The sequence below is a fragment of the Neoarius graeffei genome, chromosome 8 (genome assembly GCF_027579695.1).
Source record: "Neoarius graeffei isolate fNeoGra1 chromosome 8, fNeoGra1.pri, whole genome shotgun sequence".
Classification (NCBI taxonomy): domain Eukaryota; kingdom Metazoa; phylum Chordata; class Actinopteri; order Siluriformes; family Ariidae; genus Neoarius; species Neoarius graeffei.
The window spans coordinates 45,585,325-45,608,211 of record NC_083576.1 but is presented as its reverse complement, the minus strand read 5'-3'; the positions used below and the strand labels follow the sequence as shown (position 1 = coordinate 45,608,211).

Here is a 22,887-nt window from a genome sequence, read left to right as displayed (position 1 = left end):
ATGTGAACCTTTGCTTTCAGTATCTGGTGTGACCCCCTTGTGCAGCAATGACTGCAACTAAACATTTCTGGTAACTGTTGATCAGTCCTGCACACCGGCTTGGAGGAATTTTAGCCCATTCCTCCATACAGAACAGCTTCAATTCTGGGATGTTGGTGGGTTTCCTTACATGAACTGTTCGCTTCAGGTCCTTCCACAACATTTCAATTGGATTAAAAGTCAGGACTTTGACTTGGCCATTCCAAAACATTAACTTTATTCTTCTTTAACCATTCTTTGGTAGAACGACTTGTGTGCTTAGGGTCGTTGGCTTGCTGCATGACCCACCTTCTCTTGAGATTCAGTTCATGGACAGATGTCCTGACATTTTCCTTTAGAATTCGCTGGTATAATTCATTGTTCCATTAATGATGGCAAGCCGTCCTGGCCCAGATGCAGCAAAACAGGCCCAAACCATGATACTACCACCACCATGTTTCACAGATGGGATAAGGTTCTTATGCTGGAATGCAGTGTTTTCCTTTCTGCAAACATAATGCTTTTCATTTCAACCAAAAAGTTCTATTTTGGTCTCATCCATCCACAAAACATTTTTCCAAATAGCCTTCTGGCTTGTCCACATGATCTTTAGCAAACTGCAGACAAGCAGTTCTTTTTGTTCTTTTTGGAGAGCAGTGGCTTTCTCCTTGCAACCCTGCCATGCACACCATTGTTGTTCAGTGTTCTCCTGATGGTGGACTCATGAACATTAACATTAGCCAATGTGAGAGAGGCCTTCAGTTGCTTAGAAGTTACCCTGGGGTCCTTTGTGACCTCGCCGACTATTACACGCCTTGCTCTTGGAGTGATCTTTGTTGGTCAACCATTACTGGGGAGGGTAATAATGGTCTTGAATTTCCTCCATTTGTACGCAATCTGTCTGACTGTGGATTGGTGGAGTCCAAACTCTTTAGAGATGGTTTTGTAACCTTTTCCAGCCTGATGAGCATCAACAGCGCTTTTTTTGAGGTCCTCAGAAATCTCCTTTGTTCATGCCATGATACACTTCCACAAACATATGTTGTGAAGATCAGACTTTGATAGATCCCTGTTCTTTAAATAAAACAGGGTGCCCACTCACATCTGATTGTCATCCCATTGATTGAAAACACCTGACTAATTTCACCTTCAAATTAACTGCTAATCCTAGAGGTTCACATACTTTTGCCACTCACAGATATGTAATATTGGATCATTTTCCTCAATAAATAAAATTACCAAGTATAATTTTTTGTCTCATTCGTTTAACTTTATCTACTTTTAGGACTTGTGTGAAAATCTGATGTTTTAAGTCATTTATGCAGAAATGTAGAAAAATCTAAAGGGTTCACAAACTTTCAAGCACCACTGTATATAACTGAAACTTAACATGCTTCCAATTAACTTGTGCTCAGAAGTCCAGAACACAAATTCTCTCAAATCAAAGTGAATTGACGTCAGCTTTCTCCCAGGGGAAGGTGAAGCATTTACAAAACACAAATATATTCGGTTGCATCCACACCCACATGCTCCATTTCTTTATTAGAAGTATAACGTAGCAAAAATGCTCAGTCAGTTTCTCAGTCCAGAGATCACAATAGTGAGCCGAAAGCCTTCGTTGTTGAATCACTTACTGCAAAACACCTCTCTTCCTGCCAAAATCCCCTTCAGCTGCCTTCAGGGTAGACTCCCAGTAGCGTGTATGTTATGCAAACATGCGTATTTCAACATTTTTTAAAACTTTCCCGTTTGGACTTGTTGACACAAGGCCCCTGTATTCACAAAATGGCTAGTTTTATTTGATTGCCCTGAAGATGACCTCTTCCAGAAGATATGGCTTAGTTGCCAACTAGGAGTAGGTGGAAGTTGAGTTTCTTTTGAAAATGCCTCCCAAAAATTTTTATTTGGGGTTATGCTTTTGAGAAGGGTGACATTCAGATTACAATGATTGAATCACACAGAAGGCAAAGCATGGAGAGACGTATTAACCATGGATACCATAGTGTGAAATATATTTATCATAGGTAGACATATTATGTAATACAGAATCTAACCAAGGTATCAGTCACAGAGACCAAAGGAAGCTGTCCAGCATCTGTGGACACATTCATCATCACTCAAATAACAGCCCTCATCATCAAGCGCCGAGAATAAAGAGGCATTTCTGCCACAAAAGATGTCATGACATGGATTTCAGATAATGGATTTAGGTCATCCGAGTAGGCCTAGGAATACAGTTGCAGGGTTGAAACTTAACGGTCGCATGGTCACCAGTGGCAATTACAAACTGACCAGGACCACTAAAAGTTGAGGTTCGATTGCACGAAAGGCAACAACAATTTGAGAAGTACCAAAAAATTTAAAAAAAATTTACAATAAAAATTAAATAAAATGTTCCGTCCTTGGAGTACCTTTCCTCAACTCCAAGTTCATGAATTCTCATTAAAAAAAAAGTTTAGTTCTAAAGTGCAAAATTCAAAGCCATTCATGAGTTTTCAGATAGCGCCACGAGATTCACAACTTTCCCGAGCTCTGACCTTTCCCAGGATTCACTGCTGTGTCATAGCGGAAGCCGGTATCTTTCTTCCACTCCACTGTGTTAACATTTGTAGCTAATGTTAACTTCTAGGTAGTTAAGCTCAAAGATGACTAAGGTGGTGTTTACATTAGACCAGGGGTGTCCAAACTGATCCATAAAGGGCCGTGTGGCTGCAGGTTTTCATTCCAGCCATGCAGCAGCACACCTGACTTGGCTCATTCAATCAACTGAACTGTCTTCACACAGTCAAATACTTGCAGCCACACCCACCCTTGATTAAAGGGTGGGTGTGTCAGTTGATTGAATAAGCCAAATGAGGTGTGCTGCTGCATGGCTGGAATGAAAACTTGCAGCCACACGGCCCTTTATGGATCAGTTTGGACACCCCTGCATTAGACCGTATCCGTCTCGTTTTCGTCGCAGATGCATTGTCCGTGCACATTAAAACGCCGGGAAACGACTCCACAGGCGGAACAGTTTGAATCCGCCAGAGCCCACGTATTCAACCCAGTTCGTATCTGATCCGGTGCTGTGTAAACATTGAGGAACGAGGAAACGCTGTGCTGAGCTCTAGCTGACGTCGTCATTGGACAACGTCACTGTGACATCCACCTTCCTGATTCGCTGGCGTTGGGATCACACACACAGCGGCTCAGTCCCGAAATCACTGCTTGTGCGCTTCACTCGCGCGCTCTGTGAGCTGCACAGGGCCAGAGTGCGCACCCTCCAGAGGGCACTCGCTGTTCAGGGCGGAGTGATTTGGAGCGCAGGAGGAAGCGCTGAGCCGCACTGAGGTTTATTTACACATTTCAACTTATTTACCTCCTTCAGGCGCTTAAACTCAGTGAGAACATGAACATCACAGCCAGGTGTGTTTATCTGCTGGAGAAGGTGTTCGCTTGCCATCCTTCCACTTGCAAGTGGTGAGTGACTTGCGCATGCCCGATATGCACTGGAATCATGTGACGTGCCGTCTAATTAGTCATGTGATTAGTGTATCCGTGTATTGGCGTTGCTGTGTGCACGCGAATCGTGTATTGGCGTTGCTGTGTGCACGCGAATCGTGTATTGGCGTTGCTGTGTGCACGCGAATCGTTTTAAAAACGTTAATCTGATGATCCGCTGATACGGTCTAATGTAAACACCACCTAAAAGATGGTTACACGAGTCTGATTTTCGACATGCTCTGGGGATAATACGATTAAAGTGTGCCATCTGTCTACCCTCACAGAATGGACAGATGACATGAAGCTGTGGCCTGATGTTAGCTACGTTGACATTGTCAATTATTTTATTCTTAGTGAGGGCGTTGATGGCGAGGAGCTAAGGAAGTACAAAAGCACGGAGGTGTAGAATTATCTACACAGTAATAAAATTGGCAAAATTGTGTAAAAGAGTGAGTTTGTTTGTGGTGCACTAAGCCTAGCCAGAGCAAATAAAGGGAAATCCTACAGTCATGCAGCAGCTATCATCTGGAAGGTAGGCTATGTCAGAGTAGAGTGACTGTATTATTGTAACACTTTACTAATAGCGTAGTGTGTAAATATTCTAAGTTGCTTTGAACAAAAGCATCTGCCAAATAGCATAACCATAAGCACCTAGCTTTAGGTGGGGTTTACATTAGACCGTATCAGCGGATCATCAGATTACTGTTTTTAAAACGATTAACATGCACACAGCAACACCAATACACGATTCGCCTGCACACAGCAACGCCAATACACAGATACGCTCGGCTCCGCAGGCATCCTGCGCTCCAAATCACTCCGCCCTGAACAGCGAGTGCCCTCTGGAGGGTGCGCACTCTGGCCCTGCGCAGCTCACAGAGCGCGCGAGTGAAGTGCACGAGCAGTAATTCGGGACTGAGCCGCTGTGTGTGTGCTCTCAGTGCACATCGGGTATGCGCGTCACTTACCACTTGCAAGTGGAAGGATGGCAAGCCTAAAGACAATCATAACTACACAATGGGCAGCATTTGCATCAGTATTTGCAGTATTTTCATACTTTTATACTCTTTAATGAAAGGTGATACAAGGCGGAAGTCCGCGCCGTTTTTCAGCAGTCGTGTCACATGACCAACGCCAGCGAATCAGGAAGGTGGATGTCACAGTGACGTTGTCCAATGACGACGCCAGCTAGAGCTCAGCACAGCGTATCCACGTATTCTCAATGTTTACACAGCACTGGATCAGACACGATCTGGATTGAATACGTGGATGCTGGCGAATTCCCGTTTCCCGGCGTTTTAATGTAAATGGACAGTGCATCCGCGAAGAAAACGAGACAGATACGGTCTAATGTAAACTTGGCCTTAGTCTAATAGAACGGTGTTTCTCAACCACTGGGCCATGGCCCATTAGTGGGCCGCGAAGCGCCATCTTGTGGGCCACAAATCCCCCCCAAGTTAAAGCAAATTTTTACTCGTAGTAGGGTACAATTGCTGAGTTGCATCTGACGTCACATCTGCCTCATTAAGCTATGGTCACACTACAGCTCGTGATGCTTTGCGATGGGTTACTGATGAAAATGAGGCATTTTGGTGGTGATGCATGGTGATATACACACGTGAGCTAAAAAGTTGTGGTCACACAGCAGGCGAACACTTGATGGTTATGCCTTCGCGCGCTTGAGTTTGGCGCAGCTTGAGCAGCAACGTGCTCATGGAGCACCTGGTGCGCATTCTTGGAACTTGGTCACTATGGGAAACACCAGATACTGATTTGAGCGCAATCAGCAGATACGGACACTTTTCACAGAGGTGTTGCGAAGGATCATCATTATCACGGTCACATTTGTTTCGAGCCATATTTATAACACTGTTTAAATATTCTGTTTTATGATTCTGCTTTGCTTTTGTGTTTTGTTTTTGTAAATATCATACCTGCTAATAAACACTCTTCCTGCACTTAGATCCGTCGACCACCGTCTATCTCGTAGTGTCCTGATCCCCAGATCTTTAACCCAGCCACATATAAAAAGTCGTACGCCTCCATGCTCTTCCAGGTTTTCATCTGTGTGTCTGTGTAGAACAATGTCTGCAGCACCAGGTAGTTTGAGATGTCAGGGAACTCAACAGATGGACAATTTTCCAACTCATAGGAAAAAAATCCTTCTTTGTTAGCGTTTAAGTATCTATCCCATTGAGTGGTTTCTATATCCACTTATTTTGAGTGTGCTTCTTGGTTTTAATATCTTGCTTGTTTACTGTACACAAACATGGCAATAAGTTCTCATGCAAATTGACCAGACTCCACTTTTGGATCATTAATCCTTTTTGACTGAGAATGCCCTGCATACATGATTTTATGTTGGCTTCTGGCACATTCATACAGTTTAAAATACAATACCTACAATAAAATTTAAAAAATAAAAATAGAAGTTATTGTATTTATTTCATTCCTGGTATTGTTGCATTAAGACACTTAACAATAGATTATTACATTCTAATAGAATAGATGAGCCAAAAGTAATTGGGTATCTTTTTTAATAGGCACCGACTCATAAGTATGAGTGGGCCTCAAAACGGAAAAGGTTGAGACCCCCCCGTAATAGAACTCACCAGCCTACTGTACCGCAATGTCTCTTGCTTCTTGAGCCTATACAAAAGCTAGGTCAGAGAACCACAGGCTAATCATTTTAATGCAGATGCAAATGCTGTCAAACTTTGGAAACAACAAATATACCATACTTAAATAACTCCTTGCCTATGTATTTGTCCAAGCTTCTTCAACTTCTTAACTACCCTGATCATTCCAGATATTCGATGGCATTTGTAGGCCATTTGTTTACACTAGTACATCGTGCTTGGATTCTCTTGGCTACATGCACTTATTGTGAGGTTACTCTGAATAAAAATGTCAGCAAAAGGACTAATATTTGAATAATGTACAATATCTAAACAACAATTACACAGAATTAATGTTGCTGATTAATCCATTTCTGGGAGCACAAGTTAAATACTGTGGGGTGTTATTCAAGTGAAAATGGTTTTTAATTTTTTGGTGTTTGACTAGAGGAAATTTAAGAGCCACTTTATTTTGGCCTGGGCCACGAAGAATTCAGGGATACTAGCCTGAGTGGCGACCAAGCACTGAAGTTAACTTTTAGCTCTGCAGTTGCCAGCTTACACAAACATTCTAAAGATCAATCAATCAATAAATAAATAAAAATTAAACCAACCCACATCCCATCACAACCCTCCTCTGGGGCTAGTTACAACCAGCTTAAAGCAACACCAAAGCTTTGGAGCATATACAATTCCTATAGCTATACCCCTCAGTCGAGGAGATCAAACGTACTGAGCTCCACTTTATCTTCAGCTGCACCTGTGGAAGGTCACTTCCCAAGCCAAGCATAACAAGGCCTGCATGCCCACTCTCCTCCCAAATGCTACACATGTGGTCTTCTCTGATAATGTACCACATCAAAAAACACTGTACTGCGAACACCAGAACTGACACTGGTGCTTCAAATCAAGTCCAGACAATGTGCAAGGTTTGCTTATGGTACAGGAGTTTGCCATTTTCTTTCATACACTCCATAAAATGTCCTCCAATCTATCAGCGAGATCTGACAAACATAACAGCTGATTATATATTTGTTTTTCTCAGTAACATTAAAAAGTTCATTGCTAGCTGTACTGAGAAATGTGACTTTCAGACTGGCGTGTGTGTTTCAGGGAAAAACATACGATTCCCAATAGGAATTATTTCCCCACAGCTGAACTAGTGCTTTAGAACTCAAATTTTTTAACTTGTATGTTCCTCACCTTGCCAAAAGCTGTTTTCAACACCTTTCATATGACCACAAAATTGAAACAGCAATTCACTTGCTAGTGAGAACCACAGAGAACAACCCAAGAATGCATGAAATGCCTGGGAGAAACTTTTTTTTTTAAATCATGCTTCAACATGCATAAATAGTGCCATCTCAAATTGGGTTGCCTCAGGCTATACAAGTAGTTGAAACAACTTTACATTTGAAGACATTTCGTGAAATGCAAGACCCGAACATATAGTAAATCAGTCCAAGTACTGGAAAATAAAATACTGCAATAATGAAACACATACCATTACCAATTGCTGTAGAGGCAGTCAGACCCACCATCTTCTACCAACCTGAAGAAAGTCACTCAATCATCCACAAAAGCCATGTAAATTAAACACTTACATGGAGACAAAAGAACTGCAAACTGGAGTAGGGTCAGACAGTAAATGACAGTGTAGGTGTGTTGCCATCACCTTTTTTCAGTTCCTCCCTCTCGCCCTCTGATGTAAAGATGGCTGAGGATTGCTAACAGGGGAATTGCCCTCCCTTTCTGCTCTGATGCATCATTGGGGGAGGGTGTGTGTGTGTGTGTGTGTGTGTGTGTGTGTGTAGTCAGGGGAGGCACCCAATCCCCCATCTGCAGTCCTAATGAATCCAGGACCTAGACAGGCCTTGTGTAAACATGTACTCACACCTCCCCCTTAAGCCTAAAATCAAGTTCTGAGATGTGGCTGATCAAGCTTTGAATTGCCTTTAATTCATGCCTTATAACTGTCATGATTTCACATCCTATGTAGTATGCCACTATATCCCTGCAACATTAAGGTGTGTGTGGTGGTGGATTATCCATGCCACACTCGAAAGAATGTAAGGTAATACACAAAGGAGTCATTCCCTTGCTATGCTCAGGTGAACAGAGGTTAAGAGTCTCAATTCCATTCTTTGTGTTTTGTCCTTTGGAATGGAGCCGACTGATATGCGTATGAGCCTCTCCAGCCCACAGACAGATCCTCAAGACAACAGAGCAGGATTGGACATGCCAAATTTTTCAGAGCACACTCATGCATGTGGCTAACCATATGTACACACTCGCATGCACAAACCCATAAGCTCTTAGTATCAGTGGCTCCATCTCTTTACCCATGAAAGCATGGCAGCAGACACTTTTCCAGTTCTTTAAACAGTTAAATACTCCTGACGGCATGTTGAGATCTGTCTTGTTGTAGGTACTGATGAGACGATGTAAGATGATGCCAATATCAGTCACAGCAGATAACGACCACTGCAGAGCAATTATATTACTGGATATAAAGACAAGTTATACACAGTGTAATATATTCACCAGGGCAAATGTGGTGGTCTCACATCTCACAGCGAAGAAACAGAATAATCAATCAATCAAACCAAAAGCTTATTATTCCTTTTCAAGAAAGTAAACACAGTATGAACAAATCTTTGTTGAATCAGACAGTCCATTGTGTTAGTCACACTTCCTTTAGATATTGTTCAACATTGTGACTCAGTGTTTTGTTTAATGTCTGTTGTAAACATGACTACAAGTCCCCATTATCAACTCTACATACTACCCCAGCTGACATACACTGAACTGTGGTGGAGAATTTTGGCCCATAACCTCATCAGAGGTGTCTTCTTAGAGACACACAGCCACAAGCCTGAAAATTGAAAGCAAAAGGCCTGCTGTAATGAAATCACAAAAACAATCTGGCCCATGATATGAACCAACAGCTGTGGTCCATCCATATTAAATAGCACAAAATGAAGCCTCAAAACTCAGAGTGTTGGGTTTCTACACATAATCCCCCATAGCTTTACTTCATAGTGCATCAGATTTGTGAGATGACACCTTGTTTTACTGCTCCAAAGTCAATAGGGAGAGAAATCCCTCCAGCATAAACTTTGGAGCTCTCATCAAATATGGATATGCTGTGGCACAACAGATGATTTGGCTGTTGCAGAATATTTGCTTTGGCCCCAAATCTGATGTAAGCCTCCATATGATGAACATTAACAAAGCAGTCATAACAGTCAATATGAGGTCATGTGATGTCCAGCAGGATGTTAAGTTGCTTAGTCACTTTTTACTTGCAGGATTATCAGGAACATCACTGACTCATCCAGGTAACAAATAAAACAGTGTTGCTTTCAGATGGGACTAATCTTAAGGTCAGACTGGCTAGATAGACCGATAGCATTTAGCTGTAACTGAAAATAACTCCAACATTATAATCCTCTCCTCCCTGTACAATGCAAAAGATCTCCAAAGAGAAGTTAGAAAAAAAATTTGTAGCTATTTTAGAACATTTTCATGGGAAAACCTCTGAACTGAGGAGATATTGTTAGGGCTCTAAAAGTTATATTTTTCCAAAATTTTAATGTAATTTTTCCTCAGGTTTTGCTTTTTCAGAATTTTTTTTTCCTGTGAGGTTGAATAAATGAGGTCACATAACCATAGTACTGTATCTGGCATATCATGGTAGAGACATGGCTGCTCTGATGACTCCAATCATCAAAGTTTTGAGGGAAGAATTACAGTAGTAATTAAGAGAGTAATTAGCAGTGATGTGTTACAAATGAAATGCACAAGATTAGTTAATCAACAAGAAGTGAGACTACCTCTAGAAAAGTGGAATTTATGGCAGTTTGATATTCTGGAGCACACAGGTGTGTGGACAGGAAATGGTCAGCCATCTCCAAACAACTTGAAATCCATTATTTGACAGTCAAAAGGATGGTTTCCAAATGGGGAGCCTTCAAGAGAGTTGCCAATCTTCCCAAGAGTGGGTGTCTCAGGTGGGGTTTACATTAGACCGTATCAGCGGATCATCAGATTAACGTTTTTAAAACGATTAGTGTGCACACAGCAACACCAATACACGATTCGCGTGCACATAGCAACGCCAATACACGGATACGCTAGGCTCCGCAGGCATCCTGCGCTCCAAATCACTCCGCCCTGAACAGCGAGTGCCCTCTGGAGGGTGCGCACTCCGGCCCTGCGCAGCTCCCAGAGCACGCGAGTATAGCGCACGAGCAGTGATTTGGGACTGAGCCGCTGTGTGTGTGATCTCAGTGCATGTCGGGCATGCGCGTCACTTACCACTTGCAAGTGGAAGGATGGCAAGCCTAAAGAAAATCATAACTACACAATGGGCAGTATTTGCATCAGTATTTGCAGTATTTTCATACTTTTATACTCTTTAATGAAAGGTGATACAAGGCGGAAGTCCACGCAGTTTTTCAGCAGTCGCGTCACATGACCAACGCCAGCGAATCAGGAAGGTGGATGTCACAGTGACGTTGTCCAATGACGACGCCAGCTAGAGCTCAGCACAGCATATCCACGTATTCTCAAATGTTTACACAGCACCGGACCAGACACGATTTGGATTGAATACGTGGACCCTGGCGGATTCCCGTTTCCCGGCGTTTTAACGTAAACGGACAGTGCATCCGCGAAGAAAACGAGACAGATACGGTCTAATGTAAACTTAGCCTCAGAGGTGGTGTTTACATTAGACCGTATCAGCGGATCATCAGATTAACGTTTTTAAAACGATTCGCGTGCACACAGCAATGCCAATACACGATTCGCGTACACACAGCAACGCCAATACACGGATACGCTCGGCTCCGCAGGCATCCTGCGCTCCAAATCACTCCGCCCTGAACAGGGAGTGCCCTCTGGAGGGTGCACACTCCGGCCCTGCGCAGCTCACAGAGCGCGCGAGCAGTGATTCGGGACAAATAGCAGGAAGTGAAAGTCCGCGACGTTTTTCAGCAGTTGCGTCACATGACCAACGTGGCATGACCAACGCCAGCGAATCAGGAAGGTGGATGTCACAGTGACGTAGTCCAATGACAACGTCAGCTAGAGCTCAGCACAGCGTATCCTCGTTCCTCAATGTTTACACAGCACCGGATCAGATACGTAATGGATTGAATACGTGGGCCCTGGCGGATTCAAGTTGTTCCGCTTGTGGAGTCGTTTCCCGGCGTTTTAATGTTAACAGACAGTGCATCCGCGACGAAAACGAGACGGATACGGTCTTATGTAAACACCACCAGAGGCTGTCCACACAGCAACGGATTCAGGTGAATCTGATAAAATTGTTTATCGTTTCAGCCTGGCGTCCACATGGCACCGGCATTTTGGGTGCCCCAAAACGAGAACGGGTTCCAGAGTGGAAAAATCTGGCAACGGCGCCGTTGCAAAGTCGTCTGGATGAGTAGAGCGGATTTGTTTACGATGATGTCACAACCACATGACTACAACAAGCAGCACTCTCGCTGTTTTGTATGAACCACTGCATTGCATTCACTTTTGTATACAGCTTTTCTTTTAAATAAACTGAACCATTTCTTGAATTTCTTTTTTTTATTGGATAAGACTGCTTTTCAAAGTGATCACACAAAAAGAAAATTAAGTTATATAAAACTATGCACACTAATAAAACTAATTTGTACACACAGAAGGCACGATTTCCTCGTGTAGTCGCAGCCATCTTCTTCTTGTTGTTGTGTGCTTGTTCCTGTGAGTGCTTCACGCCGGGTAGAAGAAGGGGTTTATGCACATGCGTCCTACTTCTTCTATTGTTCTGGTGTCTCCGATGGGACCGTCTTACAGCGCACGTAGAGGTGTGGCATGTGTATTGCATCGTTTTCAGCAAGCGTTGCGTTGCCATATGTACCTGATATTTTACTGATCCTTTGCCCATGTGGATGCGATATTTTTTTTAAATAAAATCTCGTTGCCATTGTCGTGTGGATGTAGCCTCAGCAAATTTAGTCCAAGGTCAGACTGATTAATGCTCAGAGATCATCATGCCTCTGTAAGCACATTAAATGTTTGTTCAGGTTTGTCAGAGAAAGACTGAACAAGTAAGGCTTTCATGTTAGAGTAGCAAGGAAAGGCCCCTTCTTTCCAAAAGGAATATGGAAGCACGGCTTTGATTTGCAAAACTGTTTCTGAACAAAAGTTCTGAAACATCCTTTGGCAAAAACTAAGCACAGCCTATCACCACAAATGCCTCATCCCAACTATCAAGCATGGTGGTGAAGGGGTGATAATTTGGGCTTGTTTTGCAGCCACAGGGCCTGGGAAACTTGCAGTCATTGGGACACTGATGAACACCACTTTACACCAAAATAGCCTTGAGACAAATGTGAGGTCATCTGTCCAACAGCCTAAGCTGGGTTGAAATTGGGTCATGCAATAGGACAATGATCCCAAGCACACCAGCAAAATCAACATCTGAATGGCTAAAGGAGGAAAAACATCAAGGAGTTGGAATCAAAGTACAGACCTCAACCCTCATGGAGATACTGTGGTGGGATCTTAAGTGAGCTGCACATAAACAAATGCTGTCAAACATCAATGAACTGAAGAAACTGTGTGGGCCAAAATGATGTGAGAGGCTAAAACTCCTACAGAAAACCTTTACTTCAAGTTATTGTTGCTAAAAGTGGTTGTACATGTAACAGAACAGGGTATACTTATTTTTCCCCCCACCTGAGTTTTGAGCATTTTTAACACTCCAAAAAAGTAACTACCTATTGAAATATGTTGCATTTTTGTTGTTGTCACCTGAGGTTTGTTTGTTTACAGATGTTGGTGAGGATCACACAATTGTTTAGGCTCTCATAAATAAAAACATAGAACTGAAGGAGGGAGTACTTTTTTTTCCCCCCTCTCATGACTACAATCTTAAGCTGTGCATACAAACAAGCATCACTTCTACACAAATTGATTACTACACACTGTGGCACATCAACACAAGTTGACAGTGCTGACTGGCTATATAAAAGAAAATGGTACTGAATGTCACTCAAACATTTTAATGTTTTCTTTCTGCACCACTGACTATTGCTCCCTTTTTTATTCACATCTAAACTTTCACTTTAATATTATATTAAAAACATTTGAATGTCAAAAGTAATTATTTTAAATCAAAGACTCAATGCAAACAAAGTTAAGGTATAAAACATACAGACAAGGGTGTCTCATATCCAACCCTGATGGAGACGTACATTTGCCTTTTTACACGTGTATGCAGTATCTCCAGAATAATGACCATATAATGCAGACAATATATCCATGACTCCCTTCCCTCTACTTCAGAGTGCACGTGCGCACACAGGCAGCAGGTGAGTATGTGCAAAGATTTATATAGTTCTCTGGGTGCATCCTAATATGTATTAAAACTTGAGGAAAAAGGAAATTACCCATTACTCCTGCTGCTTTATGATTGATGAGAACATGCTTCAGGTTAACATAAAACAAAGCCATATACACAGACAGTATAGAGGATGGAAAACAGAGAAACACTGGGAACATTTACACTTTTCATTATGAATTACGTTAGCGATGTAGACTGCTTAACTGCTCAAATGTGGCTGCATTAACCTAAAGCTGAAGATCACTTTGGCGTTAACACCTGAAATGCAAGAATGCATTCAACTTTCTTAGATGGTGCACCAACATTGTACATATATTTTAGCTTGAACATCACCATTAACTGAACATGCTACTAATGCTTGCCAGTAAATGGGATGGTGCATAAGGTGATCTTCCATCATTTTCTTTCCTTACAGTGTCTGCCATGGTTAATAAGTCAAACTCAAGGAAGAGGATTTAGCCAATGAGGGAGGATACTGAAGCTTATGACTAGTAGGAGGCCCCTTTAGGGTCGGGGATGTTCATCCCATCTACACATGCACTGCGGCAGAGTTATGAGCTTGATACTCCCACTCACCTGTTGAAGCATTAATTAGCTTTGAAGGCCATCTTTTGCTCAGCAGGGTGCAAGAAGTTTTGATCTTTTTCCTTTCTCACTGCAGCCTGAGGCTCCACTACTACCAGGAATTTATGATACTGCACAGTACAGTATAGGTATATTCTACAGTGCCTCATGGTACATGTGTTTTAACCAGTATGAACACCCTCAGTCCAGAAGTTTGTAAAAACTTGCAGGTATAAGCAGCTGCCAATTGGGGCATGAGATTACAAGATAAACTTCAAATCTATGGCTCAAGCATGTGAACAAAAAAATATATATATCCTTCTGCGAATCATTAGCAATTTATTAGTTAACCACTAGAGGGGGTCTCAGTAGTAGTCATCCTCATCAAGTAGTAATCCCATACCACAAATGCCTGCAGTTTTCAGTAAGGTTTATTTTCTTTAATGCAGGCAAGTCACAAAGCTTGTCTTGGGTCAGTGTTCATGGGTAATTTTATTCAGGACCCCCAAGGACTACAACCACACCCCAAGATGATTAGATGATTCAGTGTGGTATGATTCTCACACACTTTGATCAAAAGTGTTGCACAATGAAATGCAATTGGCTTACTGCTGTTAAAGGTGGATTACATCACTTACATACCACTGCACTGTTGAATTCTCAATTTTGATGCTTCAGGTGGTGTTGATTAATTTTCTATAACAGCAGCTCAGAGTTCTACTGTGCTCATTCTAGGTCATCATGCTAATAACTTGCACAGAGAATCCACATAAGTATGTAATTCTTTATACGGCGAGGTTTTCTGGAAGGAGATGTTCATGTAACATTTATGGAAGGAGTCTCCACTGTCAGCATTTTACAGGCAGAGGTAAAGTTTTTCCCTTTAAGACTGACAGTGAGTTTTGAGGTTTGTCTGCAACATGACAAGCTCCATTTATCTTCATATTAACTTTAAGAGTGAAGAGAGGCTGGTGAAGGAACAGCTGTTTATAGCTGGTTTATATATGGATAGGAGTGTTTTACTGAGAAATGTGTCACTCATATTTTTCATGTGTGTTACATCCAGGACATGGCGATCCAAAACCATAACATAAATCTCTTTATATGCCTTATCAAAAAACTTCCGTGCAGGGACTGGCCAAGGATGGCTCACGTGACATAAAATAGTTCCACCATTGATTAAGCAATGTATCTCATGATATAAAAAGTAAAAAAAAAAAAAAAAAAAAAAAGGGATATGGCGTGAGTCAGTCATGGTATATTCTGGCTACACCATTAACTGACGTCACAATTTCAAGCTACATGGCCAACTCAAGTCACAGCTGTGGCTCTGCAAGCATTTCTGTGTGTAGATCTATGCATCATGATCATGCCTAGTGAGGCAGGTGATCTCATATCATCTCTAGCCACTTTATCCTGTCCTGCAGGGTTGCAGGCAAGCTGGAGCCTATCCCAGCTGACTACAGGCGAAAGGCGGGGTACACCCTGGACAAGTCACCAGGTCATCACAGGGCTGACACATAAACACAGACAACCATTCACACTCACACCTACGGTCAATTTAGAGTCACCAGTTAACCTAACGTGCATGTCTTTGGACTGTGGGGGAAACCGGAGCACCTGGAGGAAACCCATGCGGACACAGAGAACATGCAAACTCTACACAGAAAGGCCCTCACCGGCCACGGGGCTCGAACCCAGACCTTCTTGCTGTGAGGCGACAGCGCTAACCACTACACCACCGTGAGGCAGGTGATAGCGTGGTAAAAAATAAAACAGGTTTTAAAACGCAATAGCATGGTACATTGCACATGTACAGGTCGAAGGTCGCACTGATAAACAACAAACATGGCTCCCTCCAGTGAGTTTATGCTGAGATTCAATCTCATAGACGAAAGTTAGCACTTTAAATTTGGAATTTTTTGATGAGGGATATAAATCAAATACACCATGCACTGAGAGGCACCAGTAATTATGGATTCTCTTCAGTGACTGGCATAGTAGCATTTCCTTCGGGGCCATGCTCCCTCAGAAAATCATACTATGCCAGTCACCTCAGAGAATCCATAATTTCAACCGGAGTCGCTCAGTGCATAGTATATTAGATTAAGATCTCACTCATGAGGATATTGATGAATTGTTTTGATAAATTTGGGTACTTTGTGAATGTGTCTATAATAAAAGAAAAAAAACCACATTGGCTTGAAAATATGACGTTTATCTTCTTGTGTTGAAAAACTCGCATTTTTCATACGAAATACATTGTGGATCTGAGTAACATTTTCTGATATTTCATTCTGATGACATCACTCCCAGTGTTTTCCTGGTGACTTGACGTGCGTTGTCAAACTGGTGAACCGGCTCAAAATTAAAGTTCTGTTGATTAACTTGCATATTTTTTGTGGATGTGTCTATATAATATAAAGAACATTTATAAACTCCATATCTTCGTGCAACCGTGTAACATTATATAGAACACACACCAGCCATTTTAATAGGAACTTGTTCTTGATTCTAAGATAGACTCCTGTTCTTGGCTGGCAGGAGTGGAGCCCAATGTGGTCTTGTGCTGTTGCAGAAGATGCTTTTCTGCTCACCACAGATGCAAAGAGTTGCTATGAGTTACTATATCCTTCCTGGCAACTCGAACCAATCTGGCTAATTTCATCTGACCGCTCTTAACAAGGCGTTTCCACCCACAGAACGGTCGCTCACTCAATGCTGTTTTGTTTTTCGCACCATTCTGTGTAAACTTTAGAGACTGTTGTGTGTGAAAACCCCAAGAGATCAGCAGTTTCTGAAACCAGTCCATCTGGCACCAACACGTATGCCACAGTGAAAGTCACAGAGATGACAATTTTTCCCCCATTCCGATGTTTGAAGTGAATATTAACTGAAGTTCTTAATTTGTATCTGCATTATTTTATGCATTGCACTGCTGTCAAGGGATTGACTGTGTACATAACTGCATAAAACAGCAAGTATATGGGTGTATTTAATAAAAAGTGGCCAGGGAGTGAGTGTGTGTGCCTGACATTTTAATGTACCAAACTGTACAAATGTTTTTCATGCCAAATAAATACCTTGAAATCAACATGATCAGGATTAAGGCAGCTGGAATTCACAGTCAACCCTAACATAGTATTGTGAGAGCTTTTATTCAAGCTGTTAGATCTGATGGTTGGTGATGAAAGTGTGTAAAAATTAGGGATGCTGGCACTGGTGCCCTTAGGTTACAGGGGTCAGTGACCCATCACCAGCTAAACCAGCACCCCTTAGCCATCAAAACATCTTTTACAGTTTCCCTGAATATGACTTACCCCTCTTCATGTCAGCTATCCCTTGACAAAAAGAGCCTTCATTCTGTCAGCCTAATTAATATTTCATTTTGTCCAAAACCCCCATGATTTCACTCTGCAACTATGCCTTCTATTGGCCATTGCTTCTTCCACTGTGAAGAACTTCAGTGTTCCATTGACAGTGTTAAGACTGTGCAGAGGCATTTGACATTGTGGCTACACAAAGACTAGAGGTTTTGTCTAGGAATATTCATGGAAAAGATGTAAAAGGTGTGTGTGTGTGTGTGTGTGTGTGTGTGTGTGTGTGTGTGTGTGTGTGCAGCAAAGTCAGAGAAAGCAAAATTCCCCTCACTAGGGTGCAGTCCTGACCCTTACCCTCTCCTAATACAGTATATCAGCTCAGAGAGGAAGCTTCAGCCAAGAAAGAGAAAAAAAAAATTTAAAAATGGTCTAGAAAGTCTAGTTACCATGTTTTAACAACACCACAGTAGCTCTTCAATCAGCAAAACACTTCACAGAAAGATTCATAAAAAAAATCACTTCTACAGTTTATAAAAGGCTCACGGTTATCAGGTACTTAGAAAATCAGCACATTTCCTCTAGCCTCACCTTCAAATACACCCTCAAAGATCAGGTTTAAGTGGATCATTGTTGCTCAGTGTAGCTTTACAGATCAGTCTGTCTGAAGCAGCATTGATAAGTCACAGGAGATATGCTGACCCTCCCTGCAGCTGCAGGCCTATTGTGGACTTCATTATTATCTAGTTAGGATCAACAACATTTCAAGATAAAAGCATAACCTGGGGGGGGGAGTTGACCAAGTGCACTCTTGGTTTGTGCCAAGCTACCAGCTAGAGCTTCTCTTTATTGTCTGGTCTTGGGCACAGTATCACTGTAACACTACCATTGCAACCCAAAGATATAACAGAATCCAAGTGTGTTAGTATTGGCACAACTAAAAAAAAAAACATTAAGAAAAAGAAAACTTACTGAAGGTGTAGTAAGGGCCTTAAAAATGGAAAAGATGGCATGTGTCGTAAATAAAGCTGTCAAAATCAAAACAGAAGGTGACATTATAGCACACAAAATAAAACAAGGTGGTTTAAAGATAAATCCAACATGCTATAATCTCAGAATTAAAAACAACCAATGGTAGGGTTAAAACAACTTTCGTTCTACTACAGTTGACAAATCTAAATCCATCAATTAATTCACGCAAGATAATGCCAAAAGGCAGGGCAAACAGAGTGCTTTGTGCGAACCTGCAGCCCTGGCATGCTTGCAATAATCATGATAGGCCCACTTTTGCAGATAGTTCAAGACAGAAAACACTATTAGTGCTACATTCTACAAAACACTGGGCATTCAAGAAATCCATGGTGAAATAAAAGACAGTAGATTGGAAAGTGAAATAGTCTTCACATTTAATTCGTATGTCATTAGGAAATTTACAAGACAGGAGATCTTTGTTCTTAATACTCATAAGCTCTTCCACATGCTGAAAGGGAAAGACCAAGGAAACAATAAATATGATTCAGAGCCACTTTCTCAAATAAAAAGACAATCCCACATATGAAACAGCTCCATAGGGAGAGCTGTTCGCCTTCACGCCTACCTGATACACTTATCCAAGACATCATGAACTGCACATGCAGTTCATGAGCTCTATCCTGCTTGGTTATTTGCTACTCATTGTTTAATGATTCACAACAAGTTTAATTTCTTAACTAGAAAAGTAAGAAGAAAAAAAAAAAAAAAGATTAGATATATGCAGTGACTTTACTGTTAGTAACGTGTGCAACTCAAATCAACTCAGCTGAAACCAAAAACAACTGCAAGATTACAGAGAAGAGGGGGCCAAGCAAGCCCACAGGGCACAGTTGCCATGGAAACTTCATGTCATTTTGTCAAGGGCATGGCTGTATGCACTCACAGCAAGTTTCATGTCAATTGACCAAAGACTGGCCAAGATACGAGTTTACTTCCTGTTTGAAGTGAATTCCTGAATTTGTTAGGCTGTAATGGACAAATGGTTTTGAAAATTAAAAAATAATAATAAATAATTAAAAAAATAAAAACCCGAAGAGCTTTTGTGAGGCTTCGACTGAAGATCGCCTGTGCCAAATTTGGCAAAGACTGAACAAAATAAAAAGCCTGTGAAAAATTAACATTTTTGACAAAATCCAGTATGGCAACCAAATCAATTATATTGACTTGAAAAAAGTTGCCATGTCTCAGCTTTGGGAACTCCCTCCGTATTAGCAGAGATGAGAATTCAACATAAACAGTTAGCCACACACATTTTTGCTGATTGCAACACCCCAGTAGTTAAAATGACGCCATTTATTTTGCACTTCCTGAAAATCAGGTCCTGAGTCCACGTACCAAGTTTGGTGCCAAGACATCAAAATAGTGCCGAGATACAAGCTCCCTTCTTGTTTGGCAGCTTCGCTGCTAATTTCAATTGACTGTGACAGACGAATGCTTTTGCAAATCAATAAGCCAACAAATAAATTTTGTGAGGCTTGGTCTGAAAATTGTCTCTGCCAAATTTCATGAAGATTGGACAAAATTTGTGACTTGTGAAAAACTTAAGCGTTTTTGATAAAATCCAAAATGGCAAAAAAAAAATCTAACATGGTGAAAACTGGCATCATGGGATGCATTGAAGTCGGCTTGAGCCAAGGAATCCAATTTTGTTAGAGTGTTTTGGTACCTCAAATATGAAAATTGGGCATACATTTCAAAGGTGACATGCATAAATGCACCCCCATAATTTGACCTATTAGTGGCACTAGAGCATTCGAGGTGCAAACATGAAGCTTGGGGAAAAGAATCAGGACTGTCCCTAATTAGTGTACCATATTTCATAACTATTTACTATATGGTTTGATGGGCTACCATAAACACTGCAACCAGAAGATGATCTAAAATAAGAAAAAGTAGAATCCTAATGGGTGCCTACGCAGCTTGGCCCCCAACTAATTAAACCTGACAGATGATTGAAACGCAAGAAAAAGAGGAAATGGGCCCCGATTCCCATGAAAATATTCAATTTGGCAGCAGGATTGTTTAAAAATAGAGCCTGGAACAACATGGATGCTCCCCTGGAGAGCTTCTCTTTTGTCTCTCTAGTTGTTCCTATAAACAGACTCACTCTATAAAAGAAAATGAATTAGCCAGGCCGAATTCCAAATATTCTTAAGAAGGAAGAAGCAGGAAGTTTTCATTGTACCAGCAAACAGTGTTATGAATAGGCAGGTGAGGCAGGGTGCACACTAACCTTAGCACATACATACATACATACATACATACATACATACATACATAATGTACATACATACATAAGGAAGGGTGTAGAATAGATCTATTTAAAGGATTAGAGAACACTGGATGGATGGATGGATGGATGGATGGATGGATGGATGGATGAACTGAGCTCGGTAAAGTCCATGTACAACATTTTTATAGCTTGCTGAATTCCACATAGCTACAATAACTGTAAACTAACTTTACTGGAGGGATTTATGCATGAACAAAAAGCATGCTAAGCCAGACAATTTCCCTATTTTCATCTAGCTCAAAAACATATTTAAAAATGCTCTTACCTATGATGATAAGTCTCAAGGTCACAACAGGTATGACAACTGACACAAGTTGCCAAGATTACAAGCAAACACCATTTATATACAATAATTTTAAATTAAACAATACTTACTGCAATTTAAAAATATAAATAAGCCTTATATTTGTAAGAAACAAAGGAAAATTCTCCATCAGAAAGACCTACAATAACACATACGGTAACATCCAGTTTCATTTAGTTGAGCAAACACGGATTTCTTTTATATCAGATATAAAACACACAAGAAACATGTTCACTAAATGCTGACACTCCTGTTTGACACGTTCAGAGTGATCACAAACCCTCTGTCACATATTTTCCATTATTGCTAAGCATTATTTCAGTGTTAAAATATGCATTTTAAATCAATATATCCATCAATGCAATATACAAAATTGGATACCGATGACAAGAATCAGCCAAACCAATATGGTGTCTAATTGTGCCAGAAGTAAACAGCTTAGTATAGCTTATCTAATAAAAAATAAGTGAAAACATTATTATTATTATTATTATTATTACTTGTGTGGCTTGATATGTCCTCTTTTGCGGTTATCCACTGTGCTTCTGCAAACAGGAAATTTCCCCATTATGGGATAATAAAGGTCTTCTTATCTTCTCTAGTTCTATGGCTGTGAAAAACTAACACTAAAACTAGTCAGTTGCTCAAAATAAAAAAAAAATACTTATGCACTTGTACAACTAACTAAAACTAAACTGAAATAGTTTAAAAAACTGAAACACTAAATAAAAATAAAAACTAATGAAAATTTCAAAGCTACAAAGCACGCTGATTGTTACAGTATCTGCTCCTGGAAGTGCAGAAACATTTTGCCATTCCTCTGCAGAACACTGTGCCAAGGTCTTGTTAGACATGTCCCCTTCATAAAGACAGGCTTTTGTCATTATAAACTAAAAAGAGTGGAATGTGGGATCCCAAGCTCAGAACAAGACTTGGAGGAAACTGAAAAGTAAATCCATTTGAGAGTCACTTAACCACTCACCCGCACAAGTATGTTTATTTTGCAGGTGTATTTAAGGCAGAACCTGTGGATGAAATGGCTCCTGAGGGCCCCCTCCACTTAAGGGTCCAAGTTGCACACCTCACCCTCCAGAGGCGCCTCTGGCCACAGCACTGATACTGGAGGGAGAAATGCTGAGCACACAGGCCGGACCACATTCCCATTCTAAACTTACTTACTTATGTGAGACGCATTGGAATAACATTGGTAAACTGGATTCCTCACTTCCCTTAACGAGCAGGAATCCAAAAGTGTTTTGTGACACACCAGCAACACCTGAATTTATCTGTGCTTTCTATTCTTTCTAAGTGTTTTACTGAGAACCCAAGTTACGTGATTGAAAGATTCTGCAAATGGAACGACAAATCAGGTTAACTAGGATCGCTACAGGCTACTTACATTTCTCGTTGCTTCCCTCCATGTGCGGAACGTCATCCAAAAATCCTTAACTTTCCCAATGTGAGCATTTCTCTCCGCGCGCGCAGCCTCTGTGACAGAACTAGTCTACTACAGTTCAAACAGTCCCAAAGAAGATGCACAGCTTCCCCTCACCGTGGCACCTGGGTCCTAGTGCAGAGTATTGGCCGGTTTAAACATCACCGAGTATGGAGGACCACAGGTGTCAAGGAACTCGTAACACGGCTTTTAATTAATGACTGACTAATTGTGCAATAAAAAGAGGAATTATAAAAAATAATTTTTCATTGAAATATTAATTGGTGTGACTCTCTAATTAATCAGAGAAAAGCAACTGGAAAATGGAAACGCAAATGGAAGAGAATTTGCCTACAGGTAGTCGTCGATTTACGACTGCGTTTGGTTACGACTGACCGGTCGTAAATCGATCTGGTCGTAA

The 22,887-nt window shown here is 41.2% G+C and overlaps 1 protein-coding gene across 6 annotated transcripts in view; it reads right to left on the bottom strand.

Annotated features, from left to right (window-relative positions):
• afap1l1a (actin filament associated protein 1-like 1a) overlaps positions 1–22,518 on the bottom strand; it is a 57,620-nt gene extending 35,102 nt beyond the window's left edge. For 2 of the 6 annotated variants that reach the window (XM_060927676.1, XM_060927681.1), the window contains exon 1: positions 7,627–7,791. In XM_060927676.1, coding sequence (XP_060783659.1) covers positions 7,627–7,663 — 37 coding nt within the window. In that variant the 5' untranslated portion in view covers positions 7,664–7,791. Of the gene's footprint in view, positions 1–7,626; positions 7,863–22,430 lie in introns of those variants that run through there. The other 4 variants (XM_060927677.1, XM_060927678.1, XM_060927680.1 and 1 more) reach the window with 4 other exon arrangements.
• Between the last annotated feature and the right edge of the window lie 369 nt (positions 22,519–22,887).